At 42.7% G+C, this 23,477-nt stretch overlaps 3 protein-coding genes across 5 annotated transcripts in view; all 3 read right to left on the bottom strand.

The window, feature by feature from the left end:
• The window catches only part of nfasca (neurofascin homolog (chicken) a), a 155,486-nt gene extending 153,478 nt beyond the window's left edge, over positions 1–2,008 (bottom strand). Inside the window, exon 1 of the mRNA XM_084025408.1 lies at positions 1,993–2,008. The gene's annotated coding sequence lies outside the window, so the exon portion shown is untranslated. The remainder of the gene's footprint in view (positions 1–1,992) is intronic.
• A 5,531-nt stretch (positions 2,009–7,539) lies between these two features.
• LOC311021436 (uncharacterized protein) lies at positions 7,540–10,587 on the bottom strand. Its single transcript, XM_084022004.1, has 2 exons — positions 10,364–10,587; positions 7,540–8,478 (listed from the first exon to the last, which is right to left on the bottom strand). Exons 1-2 carry the CDS (start codon positions 10,548–10,550, stop codon positions 7,679–7,681), a joined length of 987 nt encoding a protein of 328 aa, XP_083878130.1. The 5' UTR covers positions 10,551–10,587; the 3' UTR covers positions 7,540–7,678.
• Positions 10,588–10,926: 339 nt separating this feature from the next.
• On the bottom strand, positions 10,927–22,785 carry zc3h11a (zinc finger CCCH-type containing 11A). 3 transcript variants are annotated; one of them, XM_084030664.1, is made up of 18 exons: positions 22,700–22,785; positions 22,277–22,362; positions 21,103–21,174; positions 20,204–20,325; positions 19,982–20,101; positions 19,517–19,640; positions 19,242–19,424; positions 19,086–19,145; positions 18,810–18,983; positions 18,635–18,712; positions 18,429–18,527; positions 17,707–17,766; positions 17,093–17,611; positions 16,898–16,971; positions 16,227–16,803; positions 14,319–14,494; positions 13,327–13,526; positions 10,927–12,186 (listed from the first exon to the last, which is right to left on the bottom strand). In XM_084030664.1, exons 4-18 carry the CDS (start codon positions 20,255–20,257, stop codon positions 11,967–11,969), a joined length of 2,718 nt encoding a protein of 905 aa, XP_083886790.1. In that variant the 5' UTR covers positions 20,258–20,325; positions 21,103–21,174; positions 22,277–22,362; positions 22,700–22,785; the 3' UTR covers positions 10,927–11,966. The 3 variants fall into 3 exon arrangements, with proteins under 3 accessions (XP_083886790.1, XP_083886791.1, XP_083886789.1); XM_084030665.1 differs by lacking the exons at positions 22,277–22,362; positions 22,700–22,785 and having other exon boundaries at positions 16,898–16,968; positions 21,103–22,270; XM_084030663.1 differs by lacking the exons at positions 22,277–22,362; positions 22,700–22,785 and having other exon boundaries at positions 20,204–20,327; positions 21,103–22,270.
• Positions 22,786–23,477: the final 692 nt, after the last annotated feature.

Genomic DNA, 23,477 nt, shown 5'->3' on the forward strand with positions numbered 1-23,477 from the left:
ACTGTTCATTCCTCTGCTGTTGTCATTTTTGCAACATCCACCCCATTCCTGTACTACTTATGACATCACTACCCCCCCCCCCCCCCACACACACACACACACACACACACACAAACACACACACAACAATGTTGCATTGGCATCTAAACAACATTGTACCTGTACTTTACCAAAATATTTCAGTGCTACTTTATAGGGTTGGGCCGATATCCGGTTTCACCGGTCCGGTTCGGTGTACGGGCTAAACCGGTTTAATTTATGCACAAACTGGTGGAACCGGCATTTATCCTTATGACACGTCCTGGAAAATAAGAAACATCCGTGACCTGTGCCGACGGCGTCACGGCACTAAATCAACGTGTCTTTTATTGGTAATAAGCAGCAATAATGACAAGTTATTAACATAATATTGTGTTTATGTATAAACGGATCAGTGAGTGTCGAGTTGGCCGGTGAAGTGCGACCGACTCACTGCCGAGCGAAGCCAGAGATCACGTTTCAGTGGAGGTGGGAGGGGAAGATGCCCATCGTACCTTGTTTGTTTACGGCGACGTTTTAAAGGCGTGTTGCTAGGCGATGCGCCACCGGAGCATTTAATGAGTCGATTAACGTTGATCCGAAGAAGGTAAAAAGTCTGATGTGGCAAGTGCGACGCCTAGTGGGAAAGGTCGGTATCACCGGTTCGGTCTGGTCTTTGTATCAAACTGGTTTGAAGATCTTTAAACCGGCCCAAGCCTACTCCTTTATAAATGTGCTTCTGCATTCTTAGTACATTTGGTGCATGTTGTAGTACATTTCCACTGATTGCACTTTTGTATACTTCAACTTCAGTAAAACTGTGAATAAAGGACGTGTACTTGTGACGGAGTATTCCTAAAGCGCTGCATCCCAACCTAAAGGATATCAACAGCCGAACAAAAGGGAAAATAAAAAAAATGAGAAGTTGTCAGTCAATGGTCAGCAGTAGATAAATCCAATCCACGATACAGTACACACACAACATATTAATAAACCCTTCCAGGTAACTACAATATGACAGAAGAAACACTATGTAGTAACATCCTTCAGGTCACTAGCTCACTATTTGTTATAATCTTCCGTGGAGACATTACGACTGTAACACAACAGATTTGATCATGCAACTACTGAGTGCAGACAGTGTGGGACTAGCATAGTAATACTATAGGACACATAAGATACCATAACCAAGGTCACCAAGTATTGTTCTATGGAGGACATACTAACACCAGAGGAATACTTGTATGTCATCTATTGGGTGACGAAATGAAATCCACCATGAATGCTGTGTGTGTGTGTGTGTGTGTGTGTGTGTGTGTGTGTGTGTGTGTGTGTGTGTGTGTGTGTTTGTGTGTGTGTGTGTGTGTGTGTGTGGGGGGGGGGGGGGGGGGGGGGGGGGGTGTCCTCCTTCACATCCAGGTGTGCTCTGATCCACTTCCAGTGGGGAGACAGACCTGACTCACCCAGGCTGCAGCCCCGGGCCTAACCCAGCCAGCCCAACTTGACAGCCCTTTAAACGTCCCCGTCCTCTGCAATGACACCGGTCCTCTCACACACACACACACACACACACACACACACACACACACACACACACACACACGGGCCTCTGCAGATGCAGACGGCGAGGCCGGCCCGCTCATTTCCCCGGACTTTGGTACCTTTAGGAGCTATTTGCGCAGAGCAGCAAAAAAATCCCCACGAAACCGCAGCATCATCCAGAAGATGCGCAGAGAGGCGGGGGCCCGTGTGCACCGGCTTCCCCGGGAAACGTTGCACTGACACCGGGCAACAGCGTCCCGAGCCTCCTGGACGGGACCGGAGCTGCATTCATGCCCTGCTGTCATTTTTCACACCCTCGGTTCTCATCATCGTCATCCGGGTCTGGCCCCGCCACCACCGGGACACCACCCGATGCGTCAGCGCGGTGGGAGCTCCAACTACACCGCATGGAAGTAGAAAGTGTCCGCTTACCTGCTACTCCGTCGCTGCTCTGCTGTCGGCACCGGGAGACGTCAACTCCGCAGCGGCATCGGGGAACTATCCACCCCGGTGTTGTCGGCGTTACCGGAGCTCTGACTCCGTGTTTCCTGTCAATGCGGTGCAGCTCTCTCTCTCTCTCTCTCTCTCTCTCTCTCTCTCTCTCTCTCTCTCTCTCTCTCTCTCTCTCTCTCTCTCTCTCTCGGGGAGTCTGCACTCTTCCCCTCCTTCAGCTGTTTTCTCTCTGCTCTGCGAGCGCGCATCCCTGGTTGTGTCGCCGCGTGCACGCGCTCCGCACGAAACCCAGGGGTTGGCGGGCAGGTGATGGGGAGGAGGAGGAACGACTCGAGAATCGACTACCAACCGAATCACACGTATTGATTGCATAATCGGCATATGTGCTTCCAGTAGGCTACACATCGTTAGCCTAATAGCATAATTGCCTAAGTCATTTTTTGGCCAAATTGAGATATCTGCCTAACCTTCCTCTCCTACCACTGCTGCATCACCTTGCCTTATTGGCTATGTCCTCAACCTATCAGAACACTTTTTAGAGTCCAAAATCACTATCTGCCCAAGTCATCTTTTTGACTTAGGCATGTTTGCCGGTATAAACAAACATGGCTGATCGCATAAGAAAGTTTAACAGAAGTGAAGCATTAGATCTTCTCTTCAATTCATTTGGTAAGCTGGTTTATTCCTTCAACTTTCTAGACAGTAAATGTACTCTCAGTCAATCAAGGAGATTAGGAACTGTGTGTCAGCGACTCAGCCTCCCCGATGAATCATTCCAGTGGGTCCCACTCTTTCCTGCCCAACTGCCAATTACTCTCAGGAAATTCAATGACTTGCAGGCAATGAAACCAGTACTACCAAGAGTGGCCCACCAGTACTATGATGACCTCCCTCATCATTAGACAGCTGAAAAGGAGTTCAAGGCAAGGTTAAAACAACTTAGGTGAGTGTAAAAAAAACCTAGTTGAGGTGAAAACAACTTAGTTAAGGTGAAAACAACTTAGGTAAGGTTAAAACAACTTAGTTAAGGTTAAAACAACTTAGTTAAGGTGAAAACAACTTAGGTAAGGTGAAAACAACTTAGTTAAGGTTAAAACAACTTAGTTAAGGTGAAAACAACTTAGGTAAGGTTAAAACAACTTAGGCAAGGTTAAACTTTAAAACAACTTTGTTAAGATTATACTTTAAAACACCTTAGATAAGGTTAGACTTGGTTATGTTATCATTATATACATATACTGTAAGAGAAAAAAATGCCTAAGTCATGACATATTCTGCCTAAGTCACTTTTATTTGTTATGGAGTTGATGTTGTGTCTTTTTTTTTTTTTCAAACTTGTTCACAGGTCTGGTTGAACTTGCTGTTACATTATCAATAAAAAATACCAATCTGCTTGCTAGAAATTGTGTTTTTTCTCTTTTTCCGAAAACGTTCAAATATGACTTAGGCAATTATGCTATTAGGCTAACGACATGACAAATGGGAAGATATCACATAACAATGTGAAATATTTCTTTACTAGAAAGCAAAGCCATGTCAGCAGAGACATATGATATTAAATCACACGTAAATGTAACGACCAACGAAAGTATGTGATTTAAATCTCAAATTTAAAAAAACCATGAACTTTTCTCTATCCGTTCATATTCTCCGCATATTTCCAGCTGTCATATTTTTGCTATTTTTTTTTATGTTTTTTATGTTTTTTAACAAGTGCTTTAAAGTTTTTTTATTATGAATATTAAGAAGAAATATAGGTGCAGTAGGCTATAAAACATCAGAAATATATGATTAATATTTCATTTTTCAGACATGGTACCTACTGAGACCTTTGTGTTCTACTTGGCCTTACAAGGACATACATGTACCACACGATCTGACAGGCCTCATTTAAACATGTAGGCCTACATACACATCCAAGTTGTTTCCACATATTATATGATTTCATGTCTTCCACATGACCAGACACCAAAGAAAACACAAATGTTCAGCATGTGATGTCATGTTTATTGCTTTTAATACATGGAGTCTGCATTATGTTTCAGTGTGTGAACCATCTGAGTAAGCCTTGTAAAATGTAACAATACTGAATCTACACAGTGTTTGTATCAGGCATCACAAACCACTTTAATAAAACACCACAATTTTGTATTTAAAATCATTATTATTATTCACCATAGAGCTAAATACAATGAAGCAGACGTGTCCACATTTCTTCTACTTACTTTTTATTTCTTTATTCCTTCTGTTTCTCTGACTATATTCACTTCTACTAAAACACAACTCATAGAAGAAATGTATCCAAAGATATTTGGGGCAGTCAAAATATTAAAATGAAAGATGTAGAATTATGTTTTTCACTTAAACATAATTATATATGTTGTTATTAAAAGTATGCTCTGTTATTCTTTGTTGCTCTTTCAAAACTACCAAAAGTCACATCATATGAATCCTAATATAATCCCTCTTTACCATTCTTCTGTGTGCATCAAAGGATGAATTTATCATCACATCAATCGATTATATCAGCACTCTATCCAACATGTTATGACCTGGATTCATCTATTTCATGTTGTGTGTGTACGGGGACAGACCCAGACACACACTTAATAATAGCTTTCCTTTTGATATTATCTCACTATGATGTTAACATCGAACCAGACGGTGTCCATGTCTAAAAGGGTCTACTCCAGCAAGTACATGTGAAAGTCCATTTACAGCGCAGCCATTTTGAAAGAAAATGTTTTATTTTTATATTGATGTTATTCAAATGTAACTGGCACTGAAATTATGCATTTTCATTTGAGTTTTTTTTTTCTGAATGCTTGAGCACATTTTGGTATAAAAATAATTCACTTTGTAAATTAAAAACACATGGTTGACCCTGGCCCAATAACTGAGAATTATTGAGAGTTGCTTTAACTTTACTTCTGTTGAATTAAGTTTATTGTAGCGTTTGCAGGCTGAAGCCACAGGTTACCCTTAAGAGTTCCTGGGGACATTTTGTGCCATTCCGTTTTTATTTTCAAGCCATTTTGTCTGTTTTAAAAGAATATAGCTCACATTTTCCAGAAGATATTCATTTTTGAAACATTTTAGAATTGTCATCTCAGTTTGTTAACCACAAATGGCTACACAAAAACCCACACATTTGTTCCTAGCGACAAAAAATGTCCCATTGAAAACGGCTTTTTTTTATCCCACATTTATCTTAACATAACGAATGCATTCCTAATATCTCCTTTTGGACTACTGGCTTTTCATTTAACAGTTGTATATCTGTCCACCAGGTGGCGCTACTTTCCCCCCATTTTAAGCATGTCGCAAAAGGTCACTCTTTTTACTGTTTTCTGCAAGGGGCCTTGCTACTGAAATGACAAGTGTGTGTGTCGTCTTTGATGTTGGATAATGGTGTGTGTGTGTGTGTGTGTGTGTGTGTGTGTGTGTGTGTGTGTGTGTGTGTGTGTGTGTGTGTGTGTGTGTGTGTGTCCATCTTCATAAATCTTTTCTCTTTGAAGCCACACTCTGCCTTCTAAACTAATTCAATAATAAAAACAATGAGTAGCACGAGAACCAAAACAAACTTGGTTCTCACTCAGGTTGTTTATGCAGGTGCACTGCAGCCGTGATCATCAGTATGAGCAGTATTGCATGAGCCGTCATTTTGGAGATGGCAGACAGACATTGCAGCACACAGGAGGCTCTGGGCATTATCATGCACTTCTAGTGCGAGGATGGCTCCTCATCCTCCTCCGAGGACTCTGAGGCTGACACGGAGGAGGCCTCAGAGGTAGAAGACCAGCTGGAGTCCAACTCCGACTCATCGGAAGATGAGAGCGGAGGGAAGATGGATGAAGCAGCCGCAGGATGGACTTCCAAAAATGGAAGAATTGTTTGGTCTCCAACAAACTCTGCGATGCTCCGCTACATCCCAGCAGCCAGAGGTTTGGTCCCGGGACCGACACAGTACGCCACCGCCAGAATCACCGACCCGGCCTCCAGCTAAGTTTTATGGGGGCGGGACTAGATAAGCTTTGGCTTCTCCCGCTTTCCCTTTCGGCCATGTGTATTGTATTATTTGAACAGGGATGAAGTGTGGTGATGACGATTTAATTGACCTGCCCGAAATAACAAATAAATAATAAATAAATAAATAGATAAGTTGCTGCTGACAGAGGAAATCCTGCAGCATATTGTGGACCTGATAAACCAGCATGGGAGAGGCTCAATCCCAGACTGGTGGAACTGCAGGCTTATGTGTGGCTGCTCATTTTGGCAGGTGTTTACCGGTCAAAAAATGAATCATTGACCCATCTCAGGGCCTAATAATAATAAAAGTAATCAATTACTACTTGAAAATAATTTTATTTTTATTTTTATGGAAATTATTTTGTTTTTTTGTTTTTTTTTGTTAAAAAACTGGGGAGTTATGTAAACGTATTGGCCTTAAAAGGGTTAAAATTCTTAAAATAAAATTCATATTCGGTAGGTATATTGCAGGCTGAAGTAGTTTTATAAGACTGACTCGTTTAGAGTGGAAAAAAATATTAATTTAGTATGTTTTTACAGCAGTTTTTGGGAGGGTGACATTTTTTGTACTTAGGGACATAAGTGTAAGTTTTTTTAAGGAACTCTTAAGGGTTAAACCTCCCTTTTTTAAAATACATCATTTATTTGGAGAAACCATCTTTATTTGTTCCTTCAATTATTTTTAATTTAATTTATTTTGAAACCAACTGTTCTTCATCATGAAACACAATAACAGACCTTTTGTTTATTAAAGTGCTCTTTTCCTTGGAGCCACTAGAGGGAATCAGTCAAACGTGAGCTTCACGTCTTCAGTCTTCAACTGAACACCAGCTGAATGTGAGATGCTGTCTTTAGTGTCGTTTATGATCCACTGAAATGCTCAGTGGATCCACACTGGATGTAAGAAACTGGACTTTATTGTGAAGTGGTCCACTACAATATATATCAGGACTCTGGAATATCAGAATGTCTTACTAGATCCGCACGCAGTTTGCAGTAGTGTTGGCAGATCTGATTGGAACACGGCCGAACTCTAACTATACTGACTCATGAGTCAGATGACTAGTGACTAGATGACTTTTAGTTTCACTGGGGAGTGGAGGAGCGGCCTCCTGGACAACAGTCCCGTTTGTTATTGTACTCTCCCTACTCCATCAGTTGGTGATGGATGGAGTGGAAAGGCCGATGTGTGGATATCAGACACCACCGACACTGAACAACCGTCGTGTTGGACCAGCTGTCTCTTCATTGTCTGCATTCAAATTCAAATTCAAGGTGGCTGTGAAACTGTAGTTCCAGCGTCTCCAGCTGGTGTGAGTAGCCCCTAAAGGTCTCTCTGCTCCAGATGTGTGCCTTGCTGGACTCCACATCTGTGGCTGTATCCATGTCTGCATCTCAGATAGCAAATTGTCAAACATTTCACTAGTGTTTCACAAGTGTCCCTTGAATTCCTTTGTGGGTGTTTCAACAACACAACCAGTGGAGCAGAGATCTTAATGTACGACACTTTATTGCACAACAGACAAGACAGACAGTCAAACACGATTCATTCTACACCGCTTGAAGCTGAGATTTGGCCACTTTAAAGCATGTCAAAGTTCAAAGGTCACGTGAGTTCCCTGTGGAGCGTCTCTGTTCACTTGCAGTGCGGCGCCCGGCCCCAGCCGACCCTCTCTCTGGTGTGAAGCCTGAAGTGAGTGTTGAGGTGCGCCGACTGGTTGAAGCACTTGCCGCAGACGTGGCAGCGGAACGGCTTCTCCCCCGTGTGGATCCGGTGGTGCCTTTTCAGCATGCTGACCGTGGTGAAGCTCTTCCGGCACACCGCGCAGCTGTACGGTTTCTCCTTGGTGTGCCAGCGCATGTGCACCTCCAGCTGGCAGGCAAAGCTGAAGCCCTTGCCGCACTCTTTACAGCTGTGCCACCTCTGCATGCTCTGGCCCGGGTGAGAGGAGCGAGCCGGCGGCGGCTTCAGGGATCTGACGTTCTTGATCTGCAGGATGTGCGCACTCTGTTTGCCGTTGGAGCGGAGGAACCCTTTCACCGGTTGGTCTGCTTTCACAGTTCTGTGACTCTTGGCGGCGGCGGCGGCGCGAGCATCGCTGTGAGCCGCTCTGCAGTGGGATTGAACGGTCACGGAGGACGGCGAGCTGCCGGCCTGCTGCCGTTTGCGGCCGTCCTCCCTGTCGCTCTCTGCCTTGACCTCCTGGGAGGTTGGCGGAGGCGGGGAGACGCTCCGGGCCGGTGGAGGATCAGGCCGCTGTGGTGGCTCCACATGACTGCAGTTCCCTTCCTCCGAGTCGCTTGCTGCTTGTGAACAATCTGTCTGAGTGCTTGTGAGTCTGGGTTCCTGTTTTATTTGTGGCAGCAGCTCCACGCTGCTTGTCCACTCAGACTCACAGGACGGAGCATCCTCGTGGTGCTGGAGGGAGTCGGGCCCTGAAAGAGTAAAAACACAGTCATGCTCGGGGGATTTCAGTCATACATTTACACGGATGCAAGGTTGACTGTTTTCCCTTTGTTTCAACCAAACTCTAAATCAGCAGATTTAACCTTGAAATCATACAGACCACCACTGTACGAAGCAATTAAAACAGAGATTATTGATTAATTGTACTCATAGAAGTAGAATCGAAGTAAAACAGACACCTCAGTCGTCGAAAACACACGATTTTCCTATTTGCATATTTAACAATGACTTTCATGGAGACATACAATAATTGAAATTGTGTTGATAAATGTGAGTGACAGTGATAATAATTTAATGGTATTTGTATTTATTTATTTCAATTATGTTACAAAAGTTTTGAAAAAACTAAACTAAAACAACAAATGAAATTAAATGAAAATACAGCAAACTGTCAAATAACAAATTCTTGATTATGAATAAGATTCATAATAAACATGGACAAATATTAAATCTCCAAAAAAGGAGTGAAATAGATCTTACCCCTTCTCCATAACGCAAACAATTAATAACTTAATTTATCACGTAAATGATTGTGACGGGAAGCTGAGATTAAGTCCACCTGTGTGCAAAAGTCAAACACGATCTATCACACGATACATTACACACAGGTGGACTTCTATGAATTATGTGACTTCTGTGACTTCAGATTCTAAGTTGCGTTCACTCCAAATGCAACGCTAATTTTTCGCTTAGTGCTATTGCTTACAAAGTCAATGCAAAAACCAGAATATACATGAATTACAAGCCGTGACGCGGATGATGCAAATCAAAGGAATTCTTTATTCGCTCAAGGTGAAATATTGCAAGTGGAGCAAATAATTTGCCTGACGCTGTGACGCGAAAACCTTTCAGAGTTGAGATTCCTCCTGTTGTCACTGAATCACAAATGTAGACAAAACCTCCCGAGAGCTCTACGATAGAATCTCACATTCTAAACTAAATATTTCTATCTTCCTCCTCTATATGTTCACAAACCAGATACTGTCTGTGGTCCAAACAACAAGGTCTCTGCTGTATTTATGTCTAGATGACCTTATTTGGAGTGTTGATGGAGCAGCTACAATGTTAGCTTAGCCTAGCACCCATCAACCAGACTCCATTCAGAAAACAAGTGTTTTAAAAGTTGTTAGCTTGTTGTCTTGCAGACAGACCTAACAAAGTATGACTTCAGACTTCTTACTGATCACCATCATTATGGAGATATTTCAGCATTCTTTTTATGCCTTTATTGCTACTAAATCACAACAAAATTATTTGTTTTGGGTTCATACCACTGTAGTAAACTAATGTTAACTCAGATAATAAATCAAGTGAGAAGTAGGCTCATAGACTTCCAATGCAATCAGACTTCGATTTGCAAGTTCGGAGTCGCCCCCCAATGGCCAGCAGAGAGAATGCAGGTTTAAGGCACCTCAGCCTGGCTTCACTTTTCATAAGCAGAGGTTGCCCGGATTCCTGGCTGTTTTTCTCCACTGTTTCTATGTGTCCTGTAGTCCATGTGCACTACTGTTGTTAAAGTTATTGTTGTTAATGTTATTTGATCCTTGCTGTTAGTAACTTATGTATTAATATATGGTGTTCCGTTTTGCCTCCTGTTGTTGCACTGTCCCCTTTGCTGCTGTAATACTGTAAATGTCCCAAACAATCTTGTCGTATCAGTTCCCATTTAATAAAACAAACCAGATGTGGCTAATGTAAGACACAGACTGAGCATCCGCGCGTTAGCTACAACACAGGTCTACCGGTGAGCGACGCTGCTTTAAAAGGACAGATTTTGAATGAGATCTGGCGTGACTTTCGGCACGCCAGCAAACAGCGCGTTTCAACGAGGAGCAGCGGACAGCCAGCCCTCACCTGGCTGCAGCAGGAGCCGCTGGACGGCCGCGTTCAGGAGGCGTTTGAGCCGCTCGTTCTCCTCCTTGGAGCGGAGGATCTCGCTCTGATACTCCGCCACCGTGGTTTTAACGGCGCGGAAGATCTCCTCGGCGGCCGCGGTCAGCCTGTCGTTCAGAAACACGTTCAGCAGCTCCAGTTTGGTCATGTTTTCTATGAGGCGGAACGTCCTTCTGTTTACATCCACCAACCCGGAAGTAGAAGGACCCGGCTCCTGCGTGCTGCTGTCAGTGTGCAGTGTGTTTACCGCCACCTGCTGCTGATCCCGGGTATCACTATGAGACAGACATGTAATACATGTTCTACTATTGTATGCATATTCATAGCATGGCTGTAATTTCATCTAATTTACATAGTTAGCCCTTTTTGTGTGGAATGAAAACATGTTTGATAAAGACGGGTTGAAAAATAGACCATCAGTTATACATTTCTATTATGTATCAACATCAGATGTTGATTCCCAAACCTGGCACAAGCTTTGGTCTGAGTGCTACTTTAAATAATCAGTCCGTTATCGATCCAGCTGGTCATTAAAAGCACATTTTATTTACACAGTAATATGTACAAGTGACCTTCAACCGTACATTTGTGAGGAAGGGTCAGGACAGAGCAAACTCATAATAAGACCAATTAACAAGTTGATCTTTTCTCAGATTCCTTTCATAACCAAAGCAAACACAGAGAAAAAGACGACTAAAGACAGCATTGTTGAATTTGAATACAGTGTTTGTCAATCAGATCACGAACATACAAACATCAGAAACAATAATACCTGAGGTGTTCATGAACAAAGCCCAGACAGCACTTCCACATTTAGCCCAGCCCTCTGAATAAAAAAAAATAAACGGGTGCATCTCAAACATTATAAAACCATGAAAGAACAGCCACAGGCAGAAGATCAGAGTGGAAAAATCCAGAAACCACATCCAGCTGATGGATAAAAGCATCCTGGCATTAATAATCTGATGAAGCTCTCTCAGGCTCTGACCTGAGCTTTGTTGGGACATCATTAAATTAAAAATGATACATTTAAAGGGGACTAGCTGGGCAGTGTTGACCACTCACAAATATAAAAACACGAGTAGTTGTGGGCTCTGCAGGCAACTGTCAGTGCAGCAGTATTCATTATTTGGGTCCTCAGCTTGCTCTTCCCTTTGTATTGCATACACAGTATACAAATATGACTTCTCTCTAAAATGACACATTCATCATCCAAGATCTAACATCTTCCAGGATCCCTGATGATGTATTAACAACATCTTGCAGCACCAAGTATTTCACTTTCTCTTTTCAGGACCGTAAAGTTTGACAATGACCATGAGCAGTGACAATGAAACAGAAGCCCTGCAGGATAACCCTTGGGGTGAGCAGGTGATCATATGTGCAGGAAATGAAAGAGGACAGATGATGTCTGAAAGGTAAAGTCAAACAATATGAAGCTAAAATAAGCCTTTCACAAAGGGTTGCTTTAAAACGCTCCATGGTAGATGGTGGCTGATGGTGTTCACTTCCTGGAAACAAGACCAGGGTGTGGGACAGAAGTTGATTGTGCTTGATGGGGCCCTCAGCTGTCAATCATCTCAGACAGTTCCTGCAGCAGGTCGTCCTCCCCGATGCCGGGGTCCACGTCTTCCTCCAGATGGTCTTCGGTGAACTCGTTGATGAGCTCCTCGAAGTCGTCCACAGCGGAGGTGGAGGCAGCAGCGCTGGAGGTGGAGGCGGTGCGGGCCGCGGCCACGCTCGGCCTCCTTGACTTGGGCTGAGTGGGACTCTTCAGGACCGGGCTGAAACACACACACACACAGTCTGGTTATTATTCATCCTTTTTTAGTCACAGACATTCATGATATGTGAAAAGATTGGAACAACGTCCATCAATTCTCACTGGGATGGTGTAACACTTCAAAACTACAACTAACAACAAGACAAGAAAGTTGGGTGATGACCAAAAAAAAAAAAAAAACTGGAAAAATAAAATATAAAGACTGTTTCGACTGGTTGCTCTTAAATTAAATGAAAGATTTGAATTCAAGTAAAAAAAAAAAACAATAGGTCAAAATTGTTTCAGCGGCGACGTTGTTTCGTCCTTTGTGACCACAGAATAACATCAACAGTTAAAAATATTTCATTTAGAAAAGAATCAAATCACTCCTGCCCACAGATATTTATGTGGTCTTGACTGACAGCACTCCAACAGGAAGTTAGCATCTCACCGTTTCCCTCCACAAAAAGCCAATAGGATTTCTCCACTGGATTTTGAATTACTGCAGAAAATCTCTGCTGCAAACACAAGTTTATGATACCTACACGTTTTGTTCAGCAAGACAATCTTCACAAACACTATGATTTTTGTATGAATTTGAGTGAAAAGTGTCAACGCAATCACCTGAAGTAGAAATCTAACGTCACATGAGCCCCAGTAAACACAACAAGGTTGTGAAGGTGGACTGATGAAGTTCAGTAGTCTCATACAGCCATCGTTTAAAAAGACACGTTCAAGAGGGTGAGGAGTGTTTACTGACTCATTTATATCGTAGATGTTTGTGCTTTGAGACAAGGGAGCACTCTATTATCAAGAAGTTAGTGTTAATATAATAATGAGCTTTATTTATATGCAGCTCAAAGTGCTTTACAAAAAACAAAAACAGGTATTTAAAAGAAGAAATAAATGAAATAAATAGGTCAAATAAAATAGGAATAATACGAGCAAAACAAGTTCATATTGCTAAAAACTGAAGATAAACATTAAAAACAAAAGTGGTAATGAATTAAATTATTTAAAAAAAATATGTTCAGAGCCGTTTAGTCAAACTATAAACAGAAGCTGCTTGTCTGATATGTGCTGAAGTTTGATGCTACTACTTTTCCCCTCATACTTTCTAGAATTCATTTCTATGTGCTTTGTCAGCTCTCTGTGGATTTACCTTTGGGGGACTGTACAGGCTTCTCTGGCAGCACCATTGGCAGGCAGCTTGGTTTCGTGGCTCACACTCTGTTTGAAGACGGGGACAGTCTGGAGGTCCTCTCTCTGTGGACTGGAGCCGGGACCTGAGTCCATCAGGTTGCTGGGACTGCGGGGAACAGCAGAGCTCAGCTGAGCTTCTGCACTGGATGACGGGAAATCCTGACAACATAACAAAACATACTACAGGTCATTAACAGCACTAGATTGCTAAGATTCCCCATCGTACATCAAACAAAGCTTTCTTCTTTAGACCTAAAGTCCCAGTCGGCAACATTGTTTTGATCATATTCACTGAAGCCGACACCATGCTCCGATAGAACAACTGATACAACAACAAAGAAACATTGCGAAGGTGCCCGTGATAAAACCAGAGTCAACATCGGACCCGCGTTTCAAAGGTGGCGTGATCTAAGGGATTTCAAAGGGTCGTGGGGGAGGAGCGTGAGAGTTGTAAACGTTCAAAATCTGACAGAGTGCCCTCCATCCGCCAGACTTGCCGACTGGGACTTTAAGATGAGAAGACAATTTAATTAACAGTAGGAAGAATGTAAAAAGGGGCCATTAACAGAAAAATAAAGACGTGTTTAACAATTTAACAGAACATGTCAATGTGTTTAGAACATCCATCCATCCATTTTCTACCGCTTATCCTGTATTCAGGGTCGCGGGGGGGCTGGAGCCGGTGTTTAGAACATGTTGAGTAGAAATGCAGAAATAAAACTACAGCACGAGGAATGTGTGTTAAACATTTCCACAAAGTTTGAGATAAATAACATAATAAAGGTATATAGAAGGATGAATGCAAATGAGGAAAGACATGGGAATACAAGGCGAACACGAAAAGTGCCACCTCAACTTGATTAAATATACATTAGATATACATTTGAAAAGGTCTCGGTTCATGCTGCAGACAGACTGAACCACCATTCTTGGCAGAGCTCGCCAACCTACCTGTCCATCTCTGCACGTCGTGTCCTGCGGTGGTTCGTCCAGCCCTGTCGAGGCGCTGTTCAGAGGTTTAACAGCAGCAACAGCAGAGCGCTCGGCTCCCCTCGGCCTCTTCTGGGCTGGTTTCACCTGCACCGCTGGCTTCATGACGGATGGCTTCACATTCAGTTTGGGCCTCACTGAGAAAGGAAGCAAAGTTTGAATCATAGGACTTCCCCTTGCCCTGAAGACTTTTCACACACACACACACACACACACACTTTTTAATTTATATTTATATTCATATATATATATATATATATATATATATATATATATATATATATATATATATATATATTAGGGCTGTCAAAGTTAACGCGTTAATAACGCGTTAACGCAACATCCTCTTAACGCCGTTAATTTTTTTAACGCGCGATTAACGCTCGGTATTAAAAAAAAAAAAAAAAGCGCATTGTATAATTTATGGCCGTCGGTGGCACCTGTAGTCTTGATCCAGAGGGAAGGTGCGTGTCCACAGGCAGCGGTGTTTCCCCGCGTCCCATTCATTGTCTATGTGAAAAGCCGTGCAATGCATTCTGGTGGCGTTGCGGCGAATGTCGAGAGACGGCGCGCGAGTTGGCCGCTCCTCATTTGCCTAAAGTATAAGTCGAATCTACTTTATGCTAATCAGAGGCGCCGGGCTCGACTCGCCGCCTCGGGAACGCTCGCGAACGCTCGCAAAATGTGTTGTTTAAAGGAGAGCGCCTGTCAATCATCCTCTAGTGGCAGCCCACCAAGCGTGCAATACTGGGAAGCGGCGCGTCCACACGCGTTTAAAATCGATTTGTGAACGGCAAATTCACCTTCAAAAGACTGCCAGATGGTTCAGTCGATAAGACCAAAGTCATCTGCGCGTACTGTGGGTATGAAATGAGCTACCATAGAAGCACGTCCAGTCTGAGATATCACTTGCAAGCCAATGCACTTATATCCTAACTGTACTTATGTCCTGTTACACTATCTCCTGTGACATGTTCACTTTAACTGTTTGTGATATATTCTTATAACCCTGTTTTGATCCCATGTTTTGGTAAGGGGATATTTGAAGTGTTAAATAAACATTTTCATAAATCGAGTATATTTGCCCTTATGTTGTTAAAAGTATTAAGAATATGAAAAAAATACATTAAGGTACATTTAGAAGAAGAAAAAAAAATGTGCCAAAAAATGCGATTAATTTGCGATTAATCGCGAGTTAACTATGGACAAAATGCGATTAATCGCGATTAAAAAAATCAATCTTTTGACAGCCCTAATATATATATATATTTCCACAAAGTTTGAGATAAATTTATATATATATATATATATTAAAACGTGTGTGTCGAAAACCAGATGGTCTCTGGTCCAAACGACAAGGTCTCTGCTGTATTTATGTCTAGATGACCTTATTTGGAGTGTTGATGGAGCAATGTTAGCATAGCCTAGCACCCATCAACCAGACTCCATTCAGAAAACAAGCATTTTAAAAGTTGCAGACGACCTAACAAAGCATGACTTGCATGACTACAAATCACCATCATTATAGTTATTTCCTTTACTTTCCATCCTTTTTACCTGTTTATTGATACTAAATCACAGCTAAATAGTTTATTTTGGGTTCATCCAGCTGTAGTAAACCAGCCGATGTGTCTTATTAGAGCCAGTGAATCCAGCTGGGTGAAATTCACTGAGCACCTCTGAATGATGTTATGAACTCAGACAAGACAGCGTTCGGTTTCCTGGTGGATCTGGGACTTCAATCGAACAGATTGTACTGTGTGCAACAGGTCATAGACGTTCCCTGCGTATCTAAATTGACACTGATAAGCCTAACACTCACACATGGGTTGCAAAATTAAGGATGCATGAAAGTAAAAGGTGCAATACCTTTGTTGTCTGTAGTGTGTTCTGGGGATTTCTTCTGATTATTGTTCAGTGTTTTCTCAGAAGTACGGGCCTCTGCAGCCGGACCCTGAGGAGCTGCCCTGGCCTGCTTGGCTGGTGACCGTGCGGTGGAGCTCCTTGTGTTTTCATCGGGGACCTCCCTGGAGCGACTGGGGCTCTGTGAGTCGGACTCTGTCTCCAGTGGAGAAGAGCTCTGCATCACAGGAACTGAGGTCGCAGCTTTAACAGTAGCTGCTCTCATACCAGGAGTAGTGCTGTTCAGAGGTGAAGCCGCCTTGGATTTGAGGGGGATGAGTTTACCGACAAGGAGCTTTCGGGTGGAAGGGGTAGAGTCAGGGGCCAGAGTGGTGGAGGAAGGTGAAGAAGAGCCTGGGCATGCAAGACTGACTTTAGCAGGAGCCTTCCTCTTCAGAGTTGCTTCATCGGGGTGTTTCTGAGCAGGCTCTGCTTCAGCCAAACCTTTGGCCTGCCCCTCCAGTTCCTGCTTGCGAACGCGTTTCTCCCGCATGATCTCTTCAAAGGTCTTGACCTTGACATTTTTACTGGTGGCCACAATGGACTAGAAAGGTATAGGAAAATGACCATCAGGAAAAGGTATAGGACAATGACCGAATAACAAGCAACCACAATAGAGCATCAGTTACAGACGTTACCTCAGTAGGAGCAGCAGCGGTTCTCAGGGGATTCTCTGTCACGTCAGCACTCTTCTCTGTTGTGACTTTGCCTGCTGAATCAAACACATTTCATATTAGAAATTCAGAAACATGGTGTGTAAAATGAGGATTTGCAAAAGTAGGATTCAACACACAGGGCACAAAATTGAAAAGAAAGTGTAAGTGCGGTCTTACCTTGGGAAGGCTGTTTCTTGATACGCAGCAGCCGGGGCTTCTTAGCGTCGCTCTCAGGATCAGAGCTGTTCTTGTTTTCCTCCTCCAGGGTCGGCTGAGCCTGAGGCTTTGTTGCCTTCTCCCTCCGAATCTCCTCCAGAGTCTTTACTCTAACCTGCCCTATGTCTGCAGCCTCAGGACCAGGACCCGCTGAGTTGGACTCTCCCTGGCTCTTGCCTGGAGCGTTCTCCACGGTGTGCTTGACTTTTTTAGGACTGGGGTTCTGTTCTTGTTCCTCCTGCCTTTTCTTCTTGGCATGAAGGATCTCAGAGAACGTTTTGACATGGCTGATGGAGTCCTCTTTGAGGGTGATGGCTCGCTTGACACCCTTGGTGGTTTTGGTTCTGTTGGTTGCTGGAGCCTCAACTGGATGAGGATCATCTTTCTGATTGTGAGACTTTGCTGCCTTCTCCTGTCTGATCTCCTCCAGGGTTTTGATGCGAATCTGCTCCGGAGCGTTTGACTCCATGTTAGTCTCAGCTGTTGAGAAGTTTGAAAGACAACAAAAACAAAGTTTTAGTCACTGACATGAGTAATTGACAATGTCAGCCTCTCATATTGGTCAGTCTTCTTACCTGGTGGAATGGGTGAAACAGACACCGGCAATCCAAGTCTGTCCTTAATAGGCTTCAATGCTGTAGAAACGGAGAAAGAAAAGTTTGAATGGACCGATTTGGCATGTTATAAGCTACATTACAACAGCCTCTTCGTATACACTATATAATAGTTAATTCATCATCATGTTGAGTAAAATGCTACATGTAGTGGTCAGTGAATCCCAATGAGCCTCTTTGAGACTGCAGGAACCTTTTAAGAACCTCAACGGGTCCGTTTCCTCATCACCTCCTTCACTGGAGCTTCATGTGCAGGGATTTATGCCAACTGCTGAAGTGAGAGCACGCTGTCAGTTTACGGTTGATTGGCATTCATGAACACACACATGCTACGATCAAATCAGAGGTTTCATGAATCCGGAGTAGGTTTTTAGTAACAGACGTGATTTATGTGTAAATCTACTGATTTACATAGATTCCATAAATGAAACCCAATGTGTTTCAACCGCAGGGACCAAGTCTTAATTCATTTACAGTTTCCACTGAATCTCATTCATTACATCCAACGTTCAGCAGTAAATACTATCCAGCAGTACATTTCATTGCAGTGAGGCAATTCCTAAGGTTGATTTATTTTTCAATGTGTTTTAAGGTGAAAGGGGCGGTCACACTAAACTGCACAGTGCAGAGGGTGTTGACCCTGAGAACAACAGGCTTCGTCAATGTTGCTTCCTGATGATCACCTTTCTGTGGGGGCATGAATGGCTCTTCCTCATCCACCATTCTGCCCAGACGCCCAGCCAGACCCCTTTTCAGCCGGACACCATCTCCCATTCTCACATCTACAACGAGGACATGTTATGAGCTCCTATTCTGTGCAGTTGAGACTTAGCATTATTCGCTCTGGCACGCAATCTGTTAAGAAGGTGTTACAAGAGTGGACATTTACCGGTGTTGGGTGTCTTTCTTCCAAGCCTTTCAGCCACACTGAGTCTCGGTCTCCCAGTTTCTTCAAAGACTTGTGGGCCTAAAAATCATATTTCACTATGATCAGACTGAAAGATATAATATGAAATGAAACCAACCCTCTGAAATTGACAATCTCAAATATCCATGGTGTTTACCATCTGCAGCCTCATAGAGGGTTGGTCGAAAGATTGACTGGATGTTTTCTTTCTCTCCGTTGGCCGATGTGTCAGCACTCTGGATGGGGTAACCGGCTCTCTTCATGCTGGCCTTCAGGGCCCTCCGCAGCCGAATCTCCTCCAGGGTGCTCACTCCGAAGTTTAGTGAGTCACCTGTAAAGTCACAACATTACCCCATCAAAAGCACAATCAACTACTTTGGTCACCAATTATGAACTATTGTTTTTCCAAAATGTAGCGTGTGCAGAGCCTCACCTGATTTGGGAAGCTTTCTTGGAGAAACCTTTCCGTCCTCTCCCTCCTCTGAGAACTGGTCTGGAAACATAACGACATGTCAGTGGTTAAGACGATGGGGAAGTCTCAAATGAGGATGAGAAGAAACAAGTGATTATAGGATCAAATCCAGCTCACCATCTTCATCCTCGTCATCATCTGCTGGATTTATCACCACTGGTGGGTGGGTGGGACTCGGCACTGGCTCCTGAGTTTCTGTCTTGATGACGCCTCTGAGCTGAGGGTTGGCCGCAGTGGGGAGAGGGGCAGCTGGCGGGGGAGCTGGCTCCTCATGTGGCTGTTCCTCGGCTTTGCTTAGAGCTGGGAGAAACATCAATTATCATTACTGCCCTTATTGCATGGATGGAAAAGTGCCTAAACTGCTATTTCAATTCAAGGAAAAGTCCACTCACTTTTATCAGGTGGGACAAAGATGCCATCAATGTAGCGGGGCCTTTCATGGAAAAAGGCACAGTGTGGCTTCTGGCAGCCAGCTGGCTGGTTCTCCCAATAACAAGATATCACCTTTCGGTTTTTCTGTTTTGGCAAAAGAGATGAACAACATGTAACAGCAGCATGGAGGAGATGGACAGGTCACATCTGCAAAGTTGCACTGAATTCAAAGGAGGAGGGTTAAAATAATGATTTCATGTACTGTGTTCATTGCGATGACAGGCTGAGTGATTGTCTTAACAGTACATGAAGTGTTCCTCCCGACAGGTCCAGGGGCAGGAGTGTAGCTCCTGGCCCAGGCCTACAGGGAGACTCGTTCTACCCTTCGTTAATGGCCAATCAAGACACAAACAGCCTCGAGTGGGCAAAGCATGAAGGACATTCCTGCGGTTTCTTCATTTCAAACGTATTGAAATTTTTCTTACTGTGATCTCCATGTGGCGAAACTTGCAGACGGTGCGGAAGCAGCGTCCCTCCTCCCAGAGGTTGCAGACGGTCTCACTGCCCATAGCTGCCTCACAGTGTCTGAACGGGCAGCTGTCTCCCTGCACATGAAACACAGTAAGACTCCACTCTTGCTGCTGGCCATCTTCCAACTGGTTCAGCAATGTGGGTATACTTGAGCTTTGTATGTAAACTTTACTTACTTTAGTGCACGTAGAATAGTAAAAGAAGTAGCAGTCGTCTCCATGGTTGGTCATTGTAATGCTGGTATGCGTCTTGGGTGGCGGAGGTGATGAGGTTCAACCTTTAGACCCAGCAGCTGGTTCTTTTCGGGGACAACAGGACAGAGCACAGGACCACGTCAGTAACGGAACCCTCACTTTTTTTTTAACTTTAACAACATGTCAAACCAATACCAAGAAGTCTCCATTCTGTTATTTTCCATACTAAATAGAAAGAATTGCTCACACTCATACATTTGCTATTCTTACTGGAATTAAGTATAATATCATCATTATACAAACACTTAAGGTTTCAAAGGTTTGGATTTGTAAGTTGGTTTTGTATTTATCAAATAAAAATTGTGATCCATTTCTGTGATTTGAATGCAACTATCAATAATTAAATTAAGTCTTGTGTAGAAACATGTAGTAGAGTGTACATGGGGAGAAAAGGGAAGCATTGTTATTTTAAGACAGTAATATACTTTTGATTAAATAGTCCTGGTGCAGAATTTGAACCACATTAGTGAACTTTTGACACATATGCATGCGGAGAAGCCAAAATTTGACTTAAATCACTTCAAACCGAGTACTTCTTCTGGCAGTCCTTGTTCTTAGTGTGCAAAGAATAAAAATATATTTATGCAAGACTGATTCAATAAGAAAATATTTATGGAACAAGATTTAAATATGAATATGAAACAGGTAATGCAACTCATTGTTTGATCTGTTGAGCAATAAGTAAGGTTTTTATAGGAATTAAAGAGCTTCTAAGAAATGTAAAACTAAGATGGCTAGTGAGCCTTCTCATTTTTTGGTCTTAAATAAGATCTTTACTAATAAGTGAATTTTGATTTGAGTTATTAGTGTGCCACCTTTACCTGAGGTGGCTGAGAAGTGGTCTCCCTCTTGAGCGCACTGCTGGTAGGATGTCTCCGTGGTGGTAAAGAGTCCTGAAGGAACACTTGATCCGTGAGATTAGAGGAAAAGAGGGGTGGGTCGCCCAGAGACACTTGTCTTCCTACGACATCCCTTTTCTGAGATTCTGAGACATCTTTATCTCCGCCAGACTGCTAAACATTACTGATGGTGGATGCAATAGAGTCCTTTGGGGATTTTTTTTTATTTTTTTTTAAATTAATTGGTGGAACTAATGAAAGAACGAAATAAAGGCCAGAAAAGAAAAAAATATCCAAAAATGCTTTAACTGATGTGGCAAAAAGGGGATGGGTGGTAGATGGGGAAAAATCCTCAGCTTCTTCTTGGACTTGCCATTTGGTGATGGCAGGAGGAAAAACTGGACAGGGAATTCAAGCTTCTAGAGATTTTCAGCCAATGCTGAAGAGAAAAAAAAATCTTCTGATTCTCATGGGGGCAAGCTATCCATATCCAGGGATTCCCACAAAGGACCAAGAGGATGGTTTTAAACCTACAAAATCAATCAAAAACACTCCCCAGGGAACTGAAAAGGTGTTATTAGGAGACAGACAGTTGTGCACAAAAAGATAGGAGACAGTTGGACATTTCCACACAAAGGGACAGTATACCGAGACAGATATGCTCTCTATCATGACTCCAGATCAAATTACAACTGAGTTATAACACTCAATGTCACTACATTATATAACCATGTATACGATTTAAGTATTTAATCCAGAATAAATAAATAACTTTGGGATTTTAAGGAGTCCAGGGCTGTGTTGTGTATTTCCCCTAGACAGAGAGGCCTTATTTCGACACTGCTCATCAGCCTGAAGAACTCTGGCCTCCATCTTAATGAACATTAAATGTAGTCTACAAAAGCAAAACAGCACTTACACTGAAATAACGGGATTCACAAAATGATTTACTTGAATTACAAGTCAAACAAATACTGAGCCACAAGCACAGAAGTCGTTAATCTAACATTACAATTACGGCCAAAACCGTCAGACAGATATCGTTAACCTGACTCTGCAAATAATACACGTAACAAGTCCCCTTCGGTGTTGATTCAAGGTATCTACGGTCAAAGCTCAAACCCCAAGACAGTCAAGAAAACAATCAGATACTTACTGTTGAATAATAAAAAAAAGTAGCCCAAAGTTGGCTCGAACGAACTACGAGCGATTCCCCGCAGTAAAGGATAAACACTCACGTTACTGTATGGAGATCGGCAAATATTACCGTTAGTTGGATACATATAATGTATAATACTGTTAGCTAAATAAGCAATAGCATGTCTTTGGATATTTTAAAGCAGGCTGGCTAAGACACATTGTGTTCTTGTAGTTTAGGGCTTTTTAGCTTATGCTACATAGCAGAGGCCTACCGAAACCACCAATATCTCGCGACCTTATCGTTAGCGTCAAGTTAGCTAATGCTAGCTAATTGTTGTTAAGACGGCTGTTTATTTTGCCATTGCCGTGGTATTGTCTTTCAACATTACAACGTAACAGCCACAGGTAAAATTATAACAAATGATGCAATATTAATTACCGATTTCAGATTTATAAAAGATTTAAAAAGTTGTGTAATACAGGAAAAACACCGTCCCGGTTCGTTGACTGCCGCAGCCGCAATACTACTACACCACAGCAAAATGGCGGCAGCAGGGACAGTAGGAGGATGGGAGGATGGGCCACCCAGTATGCTGCGTTCGCGTCAAATGGAAATATGGTTAATTTGAGGACTTTACTGTACACCCATACCGCTTTTCTCACAATTCAGCGGAAAATAATGAGATGTTTAGTTGACTACCTAAATATATGCAAACTGTATTGCCTCAACAATATAATCGTTACCACGATTATCTTTACTTTACTTTACTTTACAACGTTTCATTTTGCGGACAAGATTGCATAAGTTCACACAAACGAGTTGTTGAATGCAAGAGTTCAATAATACTTCTTCTATCATCACTGGCTTAGTTTTCAGTGTTGGTCAAGTCAGCTAGTTATGAACTAAAACGAGAACTTGCCCATTCAAGGTGCAATAAATAATATTCTAATATTCCCACAAGGGTGCAGTGTAAACTCATACTAATTTCCCATGTGGATCATGTGCCTGAATGCAGCCTTTAAATTGCATTATCATCTTCCTGATTGTGACAACGAAAAAACACCGTACTTTTTCGTCCGAGAGAAAACCTTTTACAAATTAGGAATATTACAAAGACAAAACAGTGCTTTTGACATGTTATGCATTTAGGGCCTCTCCCCTAGAAAAACAAATGCGACATTCTCGGTATATTTTCCACAGAATTAATATATATATA

The sequence above is a fragment of the Eutrigla gurnardus genome, assembly GCF_963514095.1.
Source record: "Eutrigla gurnardus genome assembly, chromosome: 2".
Taxonomy (NCBI): Eukaryota; Metazoa; Chordata; class Actinopteri; order Perciformes; family Triglidae; genus Eutrigla; species Eutrigla gurnardus.